This window comes from Microtus ochrogaster (genome assembly GCF_000317375.1).
Source record: "Microtus ochrogaster isolate Prairie Vole_2 chromosome 14 unlocalized genomic scaffold, MicOch1.0 chr14_random_2, whole genome shotgun sequence".
Lineage (NCBI taxonomy): Eukaryota > Metazoa > Chordata > Mammalia > Rodentia > Cricetidae > Microtus > Microtus ochrogaster.
In genome coordinates, this window is record NW_004949097.1 from 8,671,938 (window position 1) to 8,690,025 (window position 18,088).

At 42.3% G+C, this 18,088-nt stretch overlaps 1 protein-coding gene across 1 annotated transcript in view; it reads left to right on the forward strand.

The window, feature by feature from the left end:
• Positions 1-597: 597 nt before the first annotated feature.
• Positions 598-18,088, forward strand: part of Pyroxd1 (pyridine nucleotide-disulphide oxidoreductase domain 1) — a 23,216-nt gene continuing 5,725 nt past the window's right edge. Inside the window, exons 1-6 of the mRNA XM_026787884.1 lie at positions 598-738; positions 2,848-2,928; positions 6,211-6,330; positions 11,195-11,323; positions 13,674-13,747; positions 16,761-16,964. Of these exons, the coding sequence (XP_026643685.1) occupies positions 664-738; positions 2,848-2,928; positions 6,211-6,330; positions 11,195-11,323; positions 13,674-13,747; positions 16,761-16,964 (683 nt within the window). The 5' untranslated portion in view covers positions 598-663. The remainder of the gene's footprint in view (positions 739-2,847; positions 2,929-6,210; positions 6,331-11,194; positions 11,324-13,673; positions 13,748-16,760; positions 16,965-18,088) is intronic.

Consider the following 18,088-nt stretch of genomic DNA (forward strand, 5'->3'; position numbering starts at 1 on the left):
CTAGATAAGACATGGAACCACAAAGATACAGGCAAGGTAATAGAGAATACTACAGAGAAAAACCTGAAAATAAGTCAGCCATTTCTCAGAGGCATTCCTCATATAAATGAACACCAAACAAAAAATTGTATCTTTTTTTTGGGGAAGGGGGATACCTGAAATGTCCATTGGATAAGGTGGCAAAAAACTCTATTTTACTGCACATCTTTACTGAGTTCAAAATTGTGAATTGGAGGCTAACTTCTTACTGAACAACTCGATAGTATTTGATTGTCATAAAGAATCATGCTTCCTCAAATGAAAATCTCCCATTGCTAGGTGCAGGGAGGCAATCGAGACGATTCCAAAAGCTAAGAGTTCTTCCCCTACAGAATGAGAAGAGAGGGTTGCATGAAGATCCTCGAAGGCAGCTTCTACCACAGAAAGTTTAAGATGTGGGTGTAGTAACAGTTATAAAACCCGGGAAGACTGCGACACGTCCAAGCTTTCAAATACACGCGGTAAATACTCAAATGGAATAAGTATGAAGCTTCCGGGCATCCGTAGTCCAGAGTCCGTGGACCAGGCGCCGGAAGTGACTGAGGGCAGCTTCCCTTCCGGGTGGACGAAGACTCGCAGGTCACAGGTCGCCGGTACCCAGTCGGTCGCCAACCGCCCGGGAACATGGAGGCCGCGCGATCGGTGGGGCCGTTGGTGGTGGTGGGAGGCGGCATTGCCGGCGTCACGTGTGCCGAGCAGGTTCGTGGGTGTGAGCTCCGCCCCTTCCGGACTCCGCAGGCTGGGGAACTGGAGGTTGCACTTGGTCCCCTTCGGTGGTCGACCTTCCGGCCTTTGCCACGCCCCTCCGCTGTGCTGCTGTGCGGGATGCTGCGCTAGGGGCTCGTGGAGAGCTAGGGCTGAAGGGAGCGGGATGCTGCGCTCGGGGCTGAGGGAGCACTAGGGGCCACATGGTCAGGATGCTGCGCTCGGGGCTCCTCGAGCGCTAGGGGCAAAGTGGGCAGGATGCTGTCCTAGGGGCTGAAGTGGGCGGGATGCTGCGCTCCGGGCTGCGGGAGCGCTGGGAGCTGAAGTGAGTGGGGTACTGCTCAGCTCGGGGCTCCAGAAGCGCTGGGGGCCAAGTGTGTGGGATGCTGCGCTCGGGGCCGATGGAGCGCTGGAGGCCAAGTGAGCGGGATGCTGCACGCGGGCTCGTGGAGAGCTAGGGGCCAAGTGAGAGGGATGCTGTGCTCCAGCCTGATGGAGCGCTGGGGGCTTCTGGAGCGCTAGGGGCCAAGTGGGTGGGATGCTGCGCTCGGGGCTCCTGGAGCCTTCGGTCCCTGGTCTGCAAGGGCCCGGACAAACCCGAGGAGTGGGAAGTGCATGATTAACTGGGAAGTCAGAGCCAAACCAGATTCCAGGCGGAATGGTACGCAAACCGGCAAGAGGCTTTGGTATTTGGACAGAAAATCTACGCACTTGTCATATTTCCTTCACACATGGAACTTAGTTTCTTGGTAGGTGCCAAGTCCTTAGTTAATAAGGTAATTCTAACATAGTACCTTGAACTCCCAAGATAAGCTTTCATCTCCAGTAAAACTTTGGGTCAAAGGCATACAAATGTAGAATCTCTGACTACGATAAGCAAGTGAATCGGATGAGTCGTATTACAAAAAGGGCTAGATTATTTTGTTGCTGTAACTAACCACTTTAGTCACAAGAAATGGAAGAAATTTAAATACGTTGAGGTTTTAATCTTTGGAGGTCATCTTCTGTTTACCCATCAAGAGTTCTTATTGTAGGCAATGTAATACGGTTTTAGCAGATAGAGAAGAATAGCATACGCCACGGTGTAACCTGCAGTGGAGAAGAGCATGACGTAATTGATTTGAAGCTCAGGAGAGACAGAAGCAAGGAAGACTGCCTGGGCTCAGACCTTATAGGGCTCTATGGCATGCTGAGAGTTCAACAAAATTCTCCAAACAAATGGTTTTGAGCTGTGACGAAAAGTGTTCAAATGAAAGCAAGTGTTAATTAGCTAGTGTTTGGGATAGTGGCAACCGATTGACAGCTGTATGAGCCTGGAGGCTAACTTGTAGGTGGTTCACAGTAGGATAGTTTTGAGGACCTGGTCCAGCAATGGAACTACAGATAGACTGCAGAATATGAAAAGTAAAGATGGGGGAGAGACAATATTGTCAAATAGAGGAAGTTCAAATAAGCTGAGACAAAGGACGCTTACGTGTCCTAAGGGCGTGTTAATTGTTCGATGTTACTCAGCTTTATGGGCTGTGAGGAATAGCAGGCAGAGAAGTAGAGTCCAAGATGAACAAGTGTTCCCCCTCCAGAGTGAAGAAGAAGTGGAGATAATAAAACAACAGCACATTAAGTCTTTGCACTCTCTTAAGCTAATGTTAACATGGCTTTGTCTTTCCCTTTCTGAAACCCGTCAGAGAGGGAGTGCCAAAGCTTTGGAAAACTCATGCCAAGATTCTGTGTAATATCAGAGACTTGTTTTAATTTTATCCTCGGTGAAGTCAAAGTAAAAACATTAATTTAAAATAAATGAAAACAGGCAGTTTGTAATAGGCATATAACTTTAAATTAGTATGTGAAATGAGTCAACGAAAGACTGCTGTAGTGATTTTGCCTATCCAGGTCTTTGTCTACCTTTAACATGAGTAGATTGTTTATTTTAGCACTGTCAGAGTTTAACAGTACCAATGCCGCACGATTCTGAACTCAGAATAACCGATTTTCACATGTGAAACACTGAAGTTTTATTAGTTAGATAGCATTATCACCATACTGGCATCAATTCAGTAATAGCTGAAAATATTTTTTATCCTGTCATTTCTCTTTAAAATTCAGCTGGCTGTTACCTTTCCTGAAGAAGACATTCTCCTGGTAACAGCCTCTCCTGTTATCAAAGCAGTTACAAACTTCAAGCAGGTGAGAAAAATTGTGGATCAATTAATGCTTTCGAGATGTAAAACACTGCTCTTTCATTGAATTTGTTGTGTTTTGGGAGATTTGAAGCTTTTTCCGTTAAAATTCTGTATGTTCAGTGTATATTAGATGCAGGATTTTTTTTAACTGAATTAGGAAATTCTGAAGTTTTTCTTAACTTTTATCTCTAATAAGGTAAATAACACTGTGTATGGTTCACATATGTCTCTGGGTTCCTTGCTAACTCAGAAAAATGTAAAAAGCTCCTGAAGACAGGCTTGAAATTACAACTCATACGATCAGATTTTCATGCAATGTTTGCAGCCAGGTTCCAGCACTGACCTGTGGTCCATCACACAAACTAGGGAGGTTGAGCTCTACATGTTTGCGGATTTGTTTGTGGGTGAAGATAGGGCAGCAGAGAAGTAAAGGGTTGGACAGAGGATGAAATACTCTACAAGAATCTAAGCAAGACTGCTGGGCGGTGGTGGCACACGCCTTTAATCCCAGCACTCGGGAGGCAGAGGCAGGCGGATCTCTGGGAGTTCGAGGCCAGCCTGGTCTACAAGAGCTAGTTCTGGGACGGGCACCAAAGCCACAGAGAAACCCTGCCTCGGGAAAAAAAAAAAAAGAATCTAAGCAAGAAAGGAGAGAGGAAATCCAAAGAGATAGTGATTGTTTTAAAGAACAGGGAAGAAAGGTTTAACGATGACCAAAAAAGTTACCTGGTAAAGAGAGCAGAGAAGCCAGAATACATTAAAAAAATACACTGACTGTTCTGTTAAACACCAGTAAAGTAAGTTGTGTTAGCTGACATTTTTAGAGGCAAACAAACAAACAAAAACAAAAACCAAAGGAACAGCAACAACGAAACCACAGCACAGTAGTGACAGGACAGTTGAGCTCAGGGCATTACATGCTGAGCCCAGTCCTCATTCTACTGTATAATGCATGTGCTAATCAGCTGTTGTAACATGAGTAACATGAAGGCTGGGCTCCTTGGGATTTCTGTCCTGCCTGGCCCCCCAGCCGTTTAGTCCCAGAGAAAATCACACAGAGAACTCCATAAGATTATAAACTGATTGGCCCATTAGCTCAGGCTTCACATTAGCTCTTATAACTTATGTTAGCCCATTATTCTAGTCTATGTTAGCCACATGGCACAGTACCTTTTTCAGCGGGACAGGTCACATCCTGCTTCTTCGGTGGTCTGGGCTGGACTGGGGAGGAATGGGCTTCCTCTTTCCCAGCATTCTCCTGTTCTCCTTCACCCTGCCTCTACTTCCTGTCTGGTTTTCGCACCTATACTTCCTGCCTGGCCAATCAGCGATTATTTAAAACATGATTGACAGAATACAGACAATTCTCCCACACCACTCTCTGTAGTATTAGGAGCAGCGGGCCCCTTGTTCCATCGCCTGGCTAGCTTACACCCGAAATAACCACACGGATATTATTTATAAATGTTCTTTTACATTTAAAGGGGGATATGATATAGATATGAATAATTTACATTGGTATAAATTTTGCTTTGTTGATATAAATTTAAGGTCAGTCTTGTTATATGTATATGTATTTCTGATCTTGATTAAGGTATTGTGATTGTGTAGTTCATTTAAAAATGTAATGTAGGGAATATAGGTTGTTAATGGATAATCATCGATAATAATCAAGCTTGTAGTCATGTTAGTTAGATTTTCTAAATGTATTTCAGTTAGATAGGCATTCTTCATATCTTTCAAAGACTACAGAATATGGCATTTAATGTTTTAATAACTTAGGGCTTTTCAGACAATGAGACATACCTGCTTCTGGCAGCACCAGCTACTTAAAGAGGAAGATGGGCATTGAAGAGGATCTTTATGGAGTTTTATAGCCATTTGGGCAAGAAACTGCTCTTGCCTGGACTATTGCATAAACTGGACATGAAGAACCTGAAGAGAGTGGACTGCTGAACTTGCCTAAAGGTGAGGTGGTCCTTCAGGGTTCCTGCTTCATGAAAGAGTCTGTGAGACATTCTATAGGACACAGAAGAAAGTGACTGAACTACCTTTGAAATTTCCTGCTTCATGGAAATGTCTGTTGGATACTATGGGCCTGTAGGCTGAAGATGGATGCCCCTAACCCAACAAAAGAACTTTGGATGACTGTTCAGGCAGTGAGATGTCTCTGTCATTTCTAGAGTTTCGAAAGTTGCTTACTTCTTGTTTACTTAGATAATATTATATCTTTCTGGAGTCTTTGATGGAGTTGAAGAATACATAGATAGTTATAGTTTTCCTTAGTTATGATAAAAGATAAAATAGATATAAGTATTGTGACTATAATTCTTGCTTGATAACTGTTTTGTTATATATAATTTTCTATGTTAAAGTTAAAACCCTCCTTTTTGTTTAAACAGAAAAAGGGGAAATGGTGTAGGAGGATCTTCTTTCTATGTGTTGCTTTTATTGGAATAAAGAAAACTGCCTTGGCCTTTGATAGGGCAGCCCTTAGGTGGTGTAGTAGACAGAACAGAATTTTGGGAGGCAGTGTGGCAGACGCCATGATTCTTCTGCCCAAGATGGACGCTGGTTAGTCTCATGCCAGTAATCCACAGTCAAGTGGCAATACACATTAATGAAGATGGGTTAAACGAATATGTAAGAGTTAGCCAATAAGAGGCTAGAGATAATGGGCCAGGCAGTAATTAAATTAATACAATTTCTGTGTGGTTATTTCGGGTGTAAGCTAGCCATGCGATGGAACAAGGGGCCCTTTGCTCCTAATACTACAAGCTGTCCCCATGACAGACTACAGAGTATCATCCTCTACCAAAAGTTCTACTAGGAAGTGTGGCACTTCAGGTTCTGTCAGTAGTTATAGAATGCCCACTGTGTTCTGGGTACAGCACAAGGTCCTGACGTACAGTGGGAGTAACACACTTGCTCCTACAGGTAGTCAGTGCCATGGATGAAAGAGGGGTCAGTCTATGATTAGGTGGATCATTGTTTTCCAGATTGTGAGAAGGCTGAGTGTCACAGTTGAAGTATGTGGTAGAACAAAGCTGCCTACTTCATATAAGCTGGGACAGAGAGGAGGCACCGAGGTCTAAGGGCCTGATGTCCCTGCATTAGGCACCACCTCCTACTGAGACCACCAGGCCTTTAACTTGTGTGTCTTTGAGGGACATAGGTGTCCTAAATGCAGTGGGCTAACCTTCATGTTTGTGAATATGAAATAGTACTGTATAGGACAAAGGAAATCCCTTCTTTAAATGTGCATTTCTTGTTTGATCCCGTAAAGGTCTCTAAAGTATTGGAAGAATTTGATGTTGAAGAACAGCCAAGTACCGTGTTGGAAAATCGCTTTCCCAACATTAAGGTCATAGAGTCGGGAGTAAGACAGCTGAAGAGTGAAGAACATGTAAGACTTTTTCTTGTTAAATGATTTTTCCTAACGTTAAATTCCAGGGATTTTTGCACTTCTTTTAAGCATACCTTCGTCATCACCATTGTTTAAGCCCCTAAATTGTAAAGGCTAGTGGAATTGATCCCCATTATTAGAGAGTATACCCTCTGGGAAAAGTTCTCTGATAAGGAAGTGTGGCACTGCAGGTTCTGCTGATATCTGTAGAATGCCCACTGTGTCCTGGGTACAGCACAAGGTCCTGGTGTACAGCAGGAGTAACACACTTGCTCCTATGAGCTGTCAGTGTCATGGGGAGTGTAGACATTAATAGTAAGTGATTGTATTATAATAGTGTGCAAGAGGCAAGTCATGAAATTACCGTCAAAGCTCAGAGCTGAGCTCTAGTAAGACTTCACAGAGGGTGACCTGCTTGAGCTTGGTGTCTTGAAGATGGCAAGTTAAGAGTCTTAGAGGTAGAGAAGGGCATTCTAGTGGCTGGCCCCATAGCTCAGGGGTGAGAGCACTGGTTTTGTAAACAGGTACTCTAAGAACTGCAGCCCAAAGAAAGGAAAGGGGGATGAGGGTGTGGAAAAGGAGATTGGTAAGCAAGCGTAGGTAAATAAGATTGAGTGATGTCAGGTTTACTTTATAGTCATATGACATTGTAGATGTGTGGACAATACAGAATTTTAAGTAAGATATATCTGAGAATAATGTTAAAGTTAAACTGAGGTGGAGCAAGTAGCTCTTAGCTAACAATCAATTACAATCTAGTTGCAGTTGCCCATAATGATGTAGGGCCTGGTCTACAGGGACAGTATAATTGGGACATGTTCCAAGTTTGAACTACTCCACAAAACCCTCTGGATGATTTTCCCCCACAGATGTAAGAGCACGTGAGGTGTCTCAGGGATGCTGTATCTTCAGTGGGCTTTAGGAAGGATGGAGAGAGGGGTTTGCCGTTGTTTCTGTAAGCTCTAAGCTTTAAGTTATTAGTAAAACATTATTTATTAAAAACAGGAAAAGTGTCTAGTTTCATGAAAAAGAACCCAAGTTCTATACAAATACCAGTAAGAATTATTTGTTATTGCAGATGTCTTAGTTAGGGATTCAAATGTCATAAAGAGACACCATGACCATGGTGACTCTTACAAAGGAAAACATTCATTGGGGCTGGCTTACAGTTTGGGGAGTTTAGTCTATTGTTATCATGGTGGGACATGGCAGCTTACAGACAGACATGGTGCTGGTGAAGGAGCTGAGAATTCTACATCGTGATCCCCTGGCAACAGAAACAACTTTGTACCACACTTAACATAGCTTGAGCAAAGGAGACCTCAGAGCCCACCACTACAGTGACACACTTCCTTCGGCGTGCTGCATACTCTGACAAAGCCACACCTCCCAATAGTGCTACTCTGTGTGAGCTAATGGAGGTGAGTTACATTCAAACCACCACGGTAGCACAGAGTTCAAAGAATAAATAGCTCAGTTACTTTTACAAGTGGAAGTGAGCCGTCAAAGGTGTAGTAAACAGGGCACCTAGAAATCTGAACATCTCCCAGTTGATATAGATATGAATAATTTACATTGGTATAAATTTTGCTTTGTTGATATAAATTTAAGGTCAGTCTTGTTATATGTATATGTATTTCTGATGATTAAGGTATTGTGATTGTGTAGTTCATTTAAAAATGTAATGTAGGGAATATAGGTTGTTAATGGATAATCATCGATATTAATCAAGCTTGTAGTCATGTTAGTTAGATTTTCTAGATGTATTTCAGTTAGATAGGCATTCTTCATATCTTTCAAAGACTACAGAATATGGCATTTAATGTTTTAATAACTTAGGGCTTTTCAGACAATGAGACATACCTGCTTCTGGCAGCACCAGCTACTTAAAGAGGAAGATGGGCATTGAAGAGGATCTTTATGGAGTTTTATAGCCATTTGGGCAAGAAACTGCTCTTGCCTGGACTATTGCATAAACTGGACATGAAGAACCTGAAGAGAGTGAACTGCTGAACTTGCCTAAAGGTGAGATGATCCTTCAGGGTTCCTGCTTCATGAAAGAGTCTGCGAGACATTCTATAGGACACAGAAGAAAGTGACTGAACTACCTTTGAAATTTCTTGCTTCATGGAAATGTCTGCTGGATAATATGGGCCTGAAGCCCGAAGATGGATGCCCCAATGGAACAGAAAAACTTTGGGTGACTGTCTAGGCAGCGAGATGTCTCTGTCATTTCTAGAGTTTCGAAAGTTGCTTACTTCTTGTTTACTTAGGTAATATTATATCCTTCTGTAGTCTTTGATGGAGTTGAAGAATGGATAGTTATAGTTTTCCTTAGTTATGATAAAAGATAAAATAGATATAAGTATTGTGACTGTAATTCTTGCTTGATAACTGTTTTGTTGTATGTAATTTTCTATGTTAAAGTTAAAGCCTTCCTTTTTGTTTAAACAGAAAAAGGAGAAATGGTATTGGATGTTCTTCCTTCTATGTGTTGCTTTCATTGGTCAAATAAAGAAACTGTCTTGGCCTTTTGATAGGGCAGAACTTAGATAGGCGGGGAAGACAGAATTGGATCCTGGGAGGTAGAAGGCAGTGTGGCAGATGCAATGGCTCTCCTCTCTGAAACAGTCGCTGGTTAGACTCATGACGGTAAGCCACAGTCAAGTGGCGATACACATTAATAGAAATGGGTTAATCAAGATGTGAGAGTTAGCCAATAAGAAGCTAGAGCTAATGGGCAGGCAGCAATTTAATTAATACAGATTTCCGTGTGGTTACAACAACCAGTGACACCCAGAAGCCTCCCAAGTGTGATTCTGGTCTCCATCTCTTGTATGTCAGCTGTTGGGAATATGGGAATGCCGACTTTGGTCTCATACAGGTCAAGCTGTCCTTGAACCTGATTCTCTTGTCTCACCATTCAGTCCCAAGACAACAGATGTGTCATGACCATGCCAGCTTGGACTTTCTTGTCTGTGTCCAAAAAGTTATCAATAGCTAATAAAAAAGTTTAATATTTTAAACCATTTAAATGTGAATCAGTTTAAACCTTAGTCAGTGCCTCTGCCTTCTGTTTGTCAGACCAAATTCTGGGCAGATTCTGAAGGGAGACTGCTCTGAAGTTTCTGTGTAAATTGAACTGTTGGATTGTAAAGTTTCTGTTGGATTGTTGGGTTACAGATTTGTGAAAAGTACTGTAGGTAAAATAAAGCCTCAGTGTGGAGTGAGTGCTAGGATTGCCAGACTACAAACCGCACATCAGACTCAGATGTGTGCTCACTCACAGTCCACGTTTTCACAGCGACTGCTACTTACCAGTTATTCGCTTTCTAAAGAATACTCGTTATACATGGATTTTCATTCCACAGTAAGGAACAAAATCAGCAGATTTACTCTGTGCCTGTAGACTCACTGATGTTGATAACATTAATAAAAAATAACTTTGAAGCCAGGATGTATTATTTTTCAGTCTTAGCATGTTTTTCATTTGGAGTAAAACAATTCTATGTCCGTGCCTGGTGCATATCTATGACCTGAGCACTTTGGAGGAAAATCAGCACTTCAAGGTCATCCTCAGATGCACAAGAAAGTAGAGGTCATCTTGATCTGTATGAGACCCTGTCTCAAAAACACAGCAAAAGCACTTTTTTAAAAGATAAGCACATGTAAAATCCTCAGTAGTAAAGCTAGTAAATACAAGCAAAGCTATTACATTTAATGATAAAATACCATTTTATTTTATTTTTAATATTTATTTTATTTTATTCATTTTCTTTTTCTTTTTCTTTTTTTTTTTTTTTTGGTTTTTTGAGACAGGGTTTCTCTGTGGCTTTGGAGCCTGTCCTGGAACTAGCTCTGTAGACCAGGCAGCGAACTCACAGAGATCCGCCTGCCTCTGCCTCCCGAGTGCTAGGATTGAAGGCGTGCACCACCACCGCCCGGCCAATATTTTATTTTTTTTAAAAGACAAATTATAACTTCAACATACACTACTCATTTGAACCCATAGCAGTAAGGTGTGATATGATTAGGGTCACAAGGTCTTCTAGTAACTTCCTTTAAGATTATATATATATATACACACACACACACACACACATATACACATATACACATATACATACACATACATATATACATATACATGTTCAATGAAGCTTGTCCCAGGGGGGGGAAATGATCATTTTAATTTGAAGTCAGCATATAATCGAGAGATTCTGTTAATGCAAACCTTTGTTCCAGAGGAGGAAAGCTAGTTTCCATCAGACTCTCGGCATGTATGACCAGTGCTCATTACACTAGAGAATGTACACCCCCTCAATACCTTGTAATCACTGTTGTTGAAAGGAGCTGCTTGTTGGTCCCGGCTGCCCAGAACCGAAATAATCACATAGGAACTGTATTAATTAAATCACTGCTTGGCCCATTAGCTCTAGCTTCTTATTGGCTAACTCTTACATCTTAAGTTAACCTATCTCCATTAATCTGTTCATCTCCACGAGGTCATGACTTACCAGCAAAGTTTCAGCGTGTCTGTCTCCAGTGGCAGCTCCATGGCTTCTCTCTAACTCTGCCTCCTTTCTCCCAGCATTAGTTTTCCCCACCTAGCTCTGTTCCCCTATAGCTCTGTTATAGTTCCTTTATTTATCAATGGTAATCACAGAACACAGAGGGGAAATCCTATACACTGTATTTATCAATGGTAATCACAGCACACAGAGGGGAATCCCATACACTGTATCTATCAATGATAATCATAGCACACGGAGGGGAATCCCACTCACTGTCACTGAGCATCAGCCGCCCATGTGTTCTTTTGTCTCAACTGTTTGCTTTTGCCCTTCTTGCCCTTTGTTCACAGTGTATCGTCACAGAAGACGGCCGTCAGCATGTATATAAGAAACTCTGTCTGTGTGCTGGAGCTAAGCCAAAGTTGATCTGTGAGGGAAATCCATACGTGTTAGGAATCCGTGATACTGACAGTGCTCAGGTAATGTCTTGTCTTAAGGGCGGGTCTTCGAAAGAGAAAGAGGGTCCCTTGTGAATGCTGTGCTTCACTGATGTTGACACCACACTGTCTCCGAGAGGCAGTTCCCACCCACCATTCAGAAGCCACAGAATGGTTGTGTTTTACTGTTGCCAGCTTCACTTTGGCTAATGATTACATGGTTTTAGCTAAAACTGACTCCTTGCTCTTTTGGCTGTGACACTCAAAGGTACCAAGACTGTGCTGGGCCTTACACTTTACATCAACACACGTTCATCATTCTGTGCTGGGAATATGAGATTTGCAGCTAAACAGTATAACAATCATTTCCCAGATTTCCCAGAAAAATTAATAATAATATTTCTAAGATCTTTGTGACTGTAATTCTAGAACTTGCTTGGCTTGTTGCTCTGCCCTGTAAGAAGCAAACCCTCCTGTAAAGCTACCTTTCCATGAAGCACAGCAAAAAATTTTTTTTCACTATGACAGGACTTATCAGCTCTTGTTTTTTTTTTTTTCGAGACAGGGTTTCTCTGTAGCTTTGGAGCCTGTCCTGGAACTCCCTTGGTAGACCAGGCTGGCCTCGAACTCACAGAGATCCGCCTGCCTCTGCCTCCCGAGTGCTGGGATTACAGGCATGCGCCACCATCGCCCGGCTCTTTTCAGCTCTTGTTACCAAGAAGCTCTCTGGTTTCATCTCCACACCCAGCAAGGATGTGATTGCACTGCATTTATATAATCCATATTCTTTATAAAGTGGCTAAGGATTTTCTTCAGGCTGCTTATTCTAGGGTAACCACTCAGTGCTCCCCGAGTATGGTTATTCTATAGTAACTACTCAGTGTACCCCGAGTATGGTTATTCTAGGGTAACCACTTAGTGCTCCCCGAGTATGGTTATTCTATAGTAACTACTCAGTGTACCCCGAGTATGGTTATTCTAGGGTAACCACTTAGTGCTCCCCGAGTATGGTTATTCTATAGTAACTACTCAGTGTACCCCGAGTATGGTTATTCTAGGGTAACCACTTAGTGCACCCCGAGTATGGTTATTCTAGAGTAATCACTCAGTGTACCCCAAGTATGGTTATTCTAGGGTGACTTATCAGTACCCGTGTGATGTGGGAAGTACTTCTGTATATGTGTTGCTTTTATTGGTTAATGAATAAAGCTGCTTTGGCTTATGGCAGGGCAGAATAGAGCCAGGTTGGAAAAGATATATAGAGAGAGTAGGCAGAGTCACAGAGATGCCATGTAGCTGCTGAAGGAGGCAGTCATCCCTGAACCTTACCAGTAGGCCACAGCCTTGTGGTGATACACAAATTAATAGAAATAGGTTAATTTAAGATGTAAGAGTTATTTAATAAGAAGCCTGAGCTAATAGGCCAAACAGTGTTGTAATTAATATAGTTTCTATGTGATTATTCGGGTCTGGGTGGCCAGGATAGGAATGAGCAGCCTCTGGTTATATCCATGCATGGTTTAAATGTATGCTTTTTATCTCTGTGTCTGTGTTCTTTATTGAGCTTCTATAAGACCTGACCCTTTATGAGCAGCAAATTAAAACTTCAGGGTTTTGTCTTGTAGAATTTAAGCCAGTTTTAGTCAGTGATGTATGTTTTTAAGTGAAGTTAATGGTGGTAGTTATTTAGAAGGGACAAATGAATTCTTTGTTCTGAAGTCACTCTAAAGCAAGGAACACCTGTATTTGTGAGGTGCTGGGAGGACCACAGGCTACTCTGAGTTCATCTTAATCATGAGGGAAGGTGGTGCAAGAGGCATTGTCATAAAAATGATAACATTTCTTGAATTAATGCTAGGAATTCTCTCCCTGCTACTCTTAAGCTTTGTATATATCATGTCCCATATGTGTCCCATCATCCTGACACAAACACTGGGAGAGACAGGGACTCTTTTACTCTTTGTAGTGGACACCATGGGACATAGAAAGCTAAGTAGCTCATCCCAGGTCATCTTGTTAGGAGCTGCTAAGGCCAGTGACTCCTAATCCATGTGTCCTGAGTCTCAGTCCTGGGAGCTGTAGAAGTGGGGGACTGCAGGGAGGCCTGAAATGGAGCCTGCTTCTGACAGAGGTGGAGTCAAGAGTGAGGATGAGGTGATGCAGACAGCATCTCTTGCCGAGGTCCACGGGGACACAAAGGCAAGAGGTGCTGCAGTCATGGCCACCTGGAAGCAAGAGAGGCCATAATGCTAATTGGGAGGAAGTGTCCTGAGACAAGGGAGTACATTTTATTTTGTTGTCCCACTGTAAACTGTAAAACACCCATGTTTAGAATATTTTCAGTGATGCCTTTACTTTATCAAAATGCTGTCTGATTGTTTCTTCCTAACAGGAATTTCAGAAACAGCTTAGAAAAGCCAAGAGGATAATGATCGTCGGGAATGGTGGCATTGCACTTGAGCTGGTGTAAGTGTTTCTCTAATACCACGGCTATTGTGAGAACGATGATGCTTTGGGCAGACAAGAAAACACATCTTAAAGTCAAGAGAAATATACATACTTTCCCATATGTTTTCGAAGAGAAAACCCACTTTACTATTTAACTCTGCAACTTGAGTTATACAGGGTGTAGGATGTGTTTGACCTGGCTGGTCTGACTCATGATGTGTTCTCTGAGTGGGTACTGTCTAATAACCTACACGTGCGTACCGTTAGTAATGCACCATGCGTTACTCATGCATCACCTGTCCAGGTGGCGAAACCCAGCATTTGTCATGCTGATTAGAATGTGTGTTATTCCCAACTCTGGAGTTTTGGTCTGGAGAAATATTTGAGAACACATTAATTCAAATGTTTTCATCCTAAGATGCTTCAAGTTCCATAGACACAGAAATGTTCCTCTGAAAGCTGCATAACAGACTCAGTTTCCTCAGCAGTTCTGCCTGTTAGCCATGGCTGACAGGAAGAGTAGATGGTTTTCATGCTAGAAAGTTTGGTCAAACCAACTTGGAATTAAAACAAATTTGAGTCTAAACTAGGAAATCGCAAGTATTCACGAATTCCATTCCAACTGCCAGTCTGGCTTACCTGGACAGCCACCCACTGGACACCTGTGCATGAGGGTGGTGATCCCTCGGGTGTACCTGTCCTTTAGAGGACAGCCACTCACTGGGCACCTGTGCGTGAGGATGGCCATCCCTTGGATGACTGTGGCAGTTGTGCTATGCAGGGAAACTAGAGTCCACCCAGAAGCTGAGCTGAGCAGAGAAGTGAAGGGGAATCGCACAAGTTCTTCTAGCTACTTCCAGAAGCATCCAAAGGGTATCATTACTGTAACTTACATTGGAAATATTTTTCCTGCTCAGAATCTCACAGCATCCAACTCTTTCTTGACCTCATTTGGAGACTGGTGATTATTACTTGAGTTAACTTACAGTTTTGTATCTGGAAAGCTCTGGTAGCTGTAGGAAGGTCTCTTACCATGTTGCTCCTGATTCTGTGATCTGAGTCATCACTCATGATGAAAAGTGACAGGCAGCCCCTCTGTTCTGTGCCATTGCATCCTCCAGAGGCCAATGCTGTTCTCTCAGTTACTGCCCTGCTGGTCTTCCAAAGACACACAACAAATAATTTCAATACCTGGAATATATTTCTGTAGAGTGGTTTCTCACTTGGAAGTAGCTCCCTGTGTGATGGCACCATGCTTTGATATCTCGCTGAGAGCCCTGTTAGCGTTATGGGGAGTGGATTAGTGGGTACTCTTGGGGGAGAGCTAGCCCAGGAGTCTCTCATGATTACAGATGTAATGTGGCCTGCTAGTCAGTCATGGGGATGCTATGCCACATTGTTGTATACTGTGACATTACTTCTAGAAAGTATGAATGAAATGTGAAGATTTCCAAATTATAAAAAGCATTTCATAAGCATGCTTAAATGTGAGATATGAAATGTTACCCGCAAGTATGTTCTCTGCTTTCTTCTGATGAGCGATGCTATACAGCCTGAGAAGGACCAACTCAGATGTGCTCCCAGTAATCAGAAACTCGGTGACTATGAGTGTTCCTTGGCCTGGTTGGGCACTGGAGTCTTACCTGTGTATCAGAATGTTATCGTGGAGTCACATGGACTAAACCTTTGTCTATTATCTGGCTGTTGATTCATCTTGAAAAATCATCCTGCCAGCCTACAAATAAAGATGGCAGTACTTTATACCATAACAATGGAGAAAATTGGGGTAACAAGATGGCTTAGCAGGTACAGCCCCCAAACCCATCCATATAAAGATGGAAGAGCTCATTCCAGTGTTGCCCTCTGATTTCCACATACACACCACAAACATTTTTAAGAGAATAGACTCCATAAAGTTGTACCAACTTCACATGCATGCTGTGACACATGCACCCACATACATGATGCACATGCAAGGGCAATGGAAGTTTTAAATGTTAAAGGATACATTATACTCTGTTGTAAAATCCAAGTGTCCTGTGGTAGGAGGGCTGTGTATCCAGTTTGTTTAAGATTGTCCACATATACATTAGTTTTACCATAACAGTTTACTGAATAGCAGCAGAAAGTCCTGCAAATTTTCCTGATTATCTGAATGATGATGTTCATCAGGGACTGGGTGGAATGCACTCAGCATTCTTAGTGTCCAAACGTAGATAAATAAGGTGCCAGGAGCTTGGTTAGCTGGTGAATGGTGAGAGGCCAGCTTGCTTTACAAAGGCCTGTATTTTTCCCTTTACATTCCTTATCTTTTTCTGAACAGGATCTCTTTAGCTAGATGGTCTGGGTGAGAGAATTTAAAGCAGGTGGTAGTTCTTTATAACTGCTTGAAGGTGTTACATGCAAACTTCCTTTCAACCTTCTTACATGAGCATCTAGGAAAGACACCAGACGAAGCAGTGTTTTCAGTGCCCTTAGGTCACGTCATCCGTTCATACTTACATACATACATAATGTACATAGACGCATACATACATACATCTGTCACTGCTTCTGTCACAGCCAGAAAGTACCCGAGGACCCTGGAAGTCCATTTCTGTGGCTGTGTTGTCCACTGAACACTGAGAGGACCGTCATTGTGATGTATGTTCTGTAGTACTCAGTACATGTCATCACTGGGTTCTTTCAGTAAAGTTGATAAACTTGCTTTAGTATGTATTCTACTTTAACTCTTGTTTGTTTGTTTTTTTAGACAGGGTTTCTTTGTAGTTTTGGAGCCTGTCCTGGAACTAGCTCTTGTAGACCAGGCTGGTCTCGAACTCACAGAGATCCGCCTACCTCTGCCTCCTGAGTGCTGGGATTAAAGGTGTGCGCCACCGCCCAGCTAAACTCTTACTGTCCTTAGAAAGTGAACTACACTCCCCATTATAGTCTGTGTTTTTTACTTCTGCTGCACAGGACAGTCATTATTTGCTTGCAGAGATTTTTTCCCCCCGAACTTTTCTACAGGAAATTGTAACATTCTTCCTAGGTATGAAATTGAAGGCTGTGAAGTGATTTGGGCCATAAAGGATAAAGCCATTGGGAATACTTTCTTTGACGCAGGTGCAGCAGAGTTTTTGATTTCAAAGCTCATGTCTGAAAAATCAGAGGCTAAAATTGCTCATAGAAGAACCATATACACCGTTGAAGGTAAGTGCAATATCTGGCTTGTTTCATTCATGGATGAAACTAATTTTTAACTATTAAGAAAATTCAGTAAATAGTATTTAGGGGGCAGGAACATGGATATTTAATTCTATGTCTTTTTTAGTTTTTTATTATTTTATTTTATTACTTTAAAAAAATACCAATCCAAATTCCCACTTCCCCCCACCCCGATTCCCTTCCCACTTCCTCCACACACCCTCCCCTTACTCCCCTCCTATCCTAAGAAAGGGCAAGGCACCCTGCCCTGTGGAAAGTCCAAGGCCCTCCCTACTACATCTAGGTTGAGCAAGGAATGCATTCAAAGAGAATAGGATCTCAAAAAGCCAGTACATGCAGTAGAGACAAATCCCAGTGCCATTATCATTTGCCCCTCAGTCTGCCCCAACTGTCAACCACATTCAGAGGGACTAGTTTGATTCCATGCTCGTTCATTCCCAGTCCAGTTGGAGTTGGTGAGCTCCCATTAGCTCAGGCACATTGTTTCAGTGGGTGAACCCCTCATGGTCTTGACTTCCTTGCTCATACTGTCCCATATGAAATTTTTAGATTAGAAAATATACTGGGGGCTAGAGAGATGGCTCAGTAGTTAAGAACACTATAGCTCTTTTGGGAGACCCAAGTTTGATTCCCAACACTCACAAAGATGCCCACAACATCTGTGACCCTAGTTCTGAGGGGTCCAGCACCTCCTTCAGGCCTCCAAGGGAACCAAGAGCACAAGTGGTAGACATACATGCAGGCAAAGCACCCCCACACACACCAAAAATAAAAAGAAACGTATAAAGGGTATGATCGCATATGCCTTTAATCTCAGCACACAAGAGTCAGTGGCAGGCTCTCTGTGCGTTCTGGGCTAGTCAGGGCTATGAAGTAAGATCCAATCTCAAAACAAAACAAAATCTAAACAACTTTTTCTTAGCTATTTTAAAATAAAAAATAGACATTTAATACGCATAGGCATTTTAAATTAAGTGAAATAACCGGGCCGTTTGCATCTTGTCAAACAGTTGCTACAACTGAGCAATGCCCAAGACTACTTTCTAAAAAATCCACTGAGAACAATACCCACTAGTTTATTTAATAGACTTCAAACAAGCTTTGAGCTCATAAAATTCTAAGTTAATTTTCTTTTTTTTCTTTTTTTTTTTT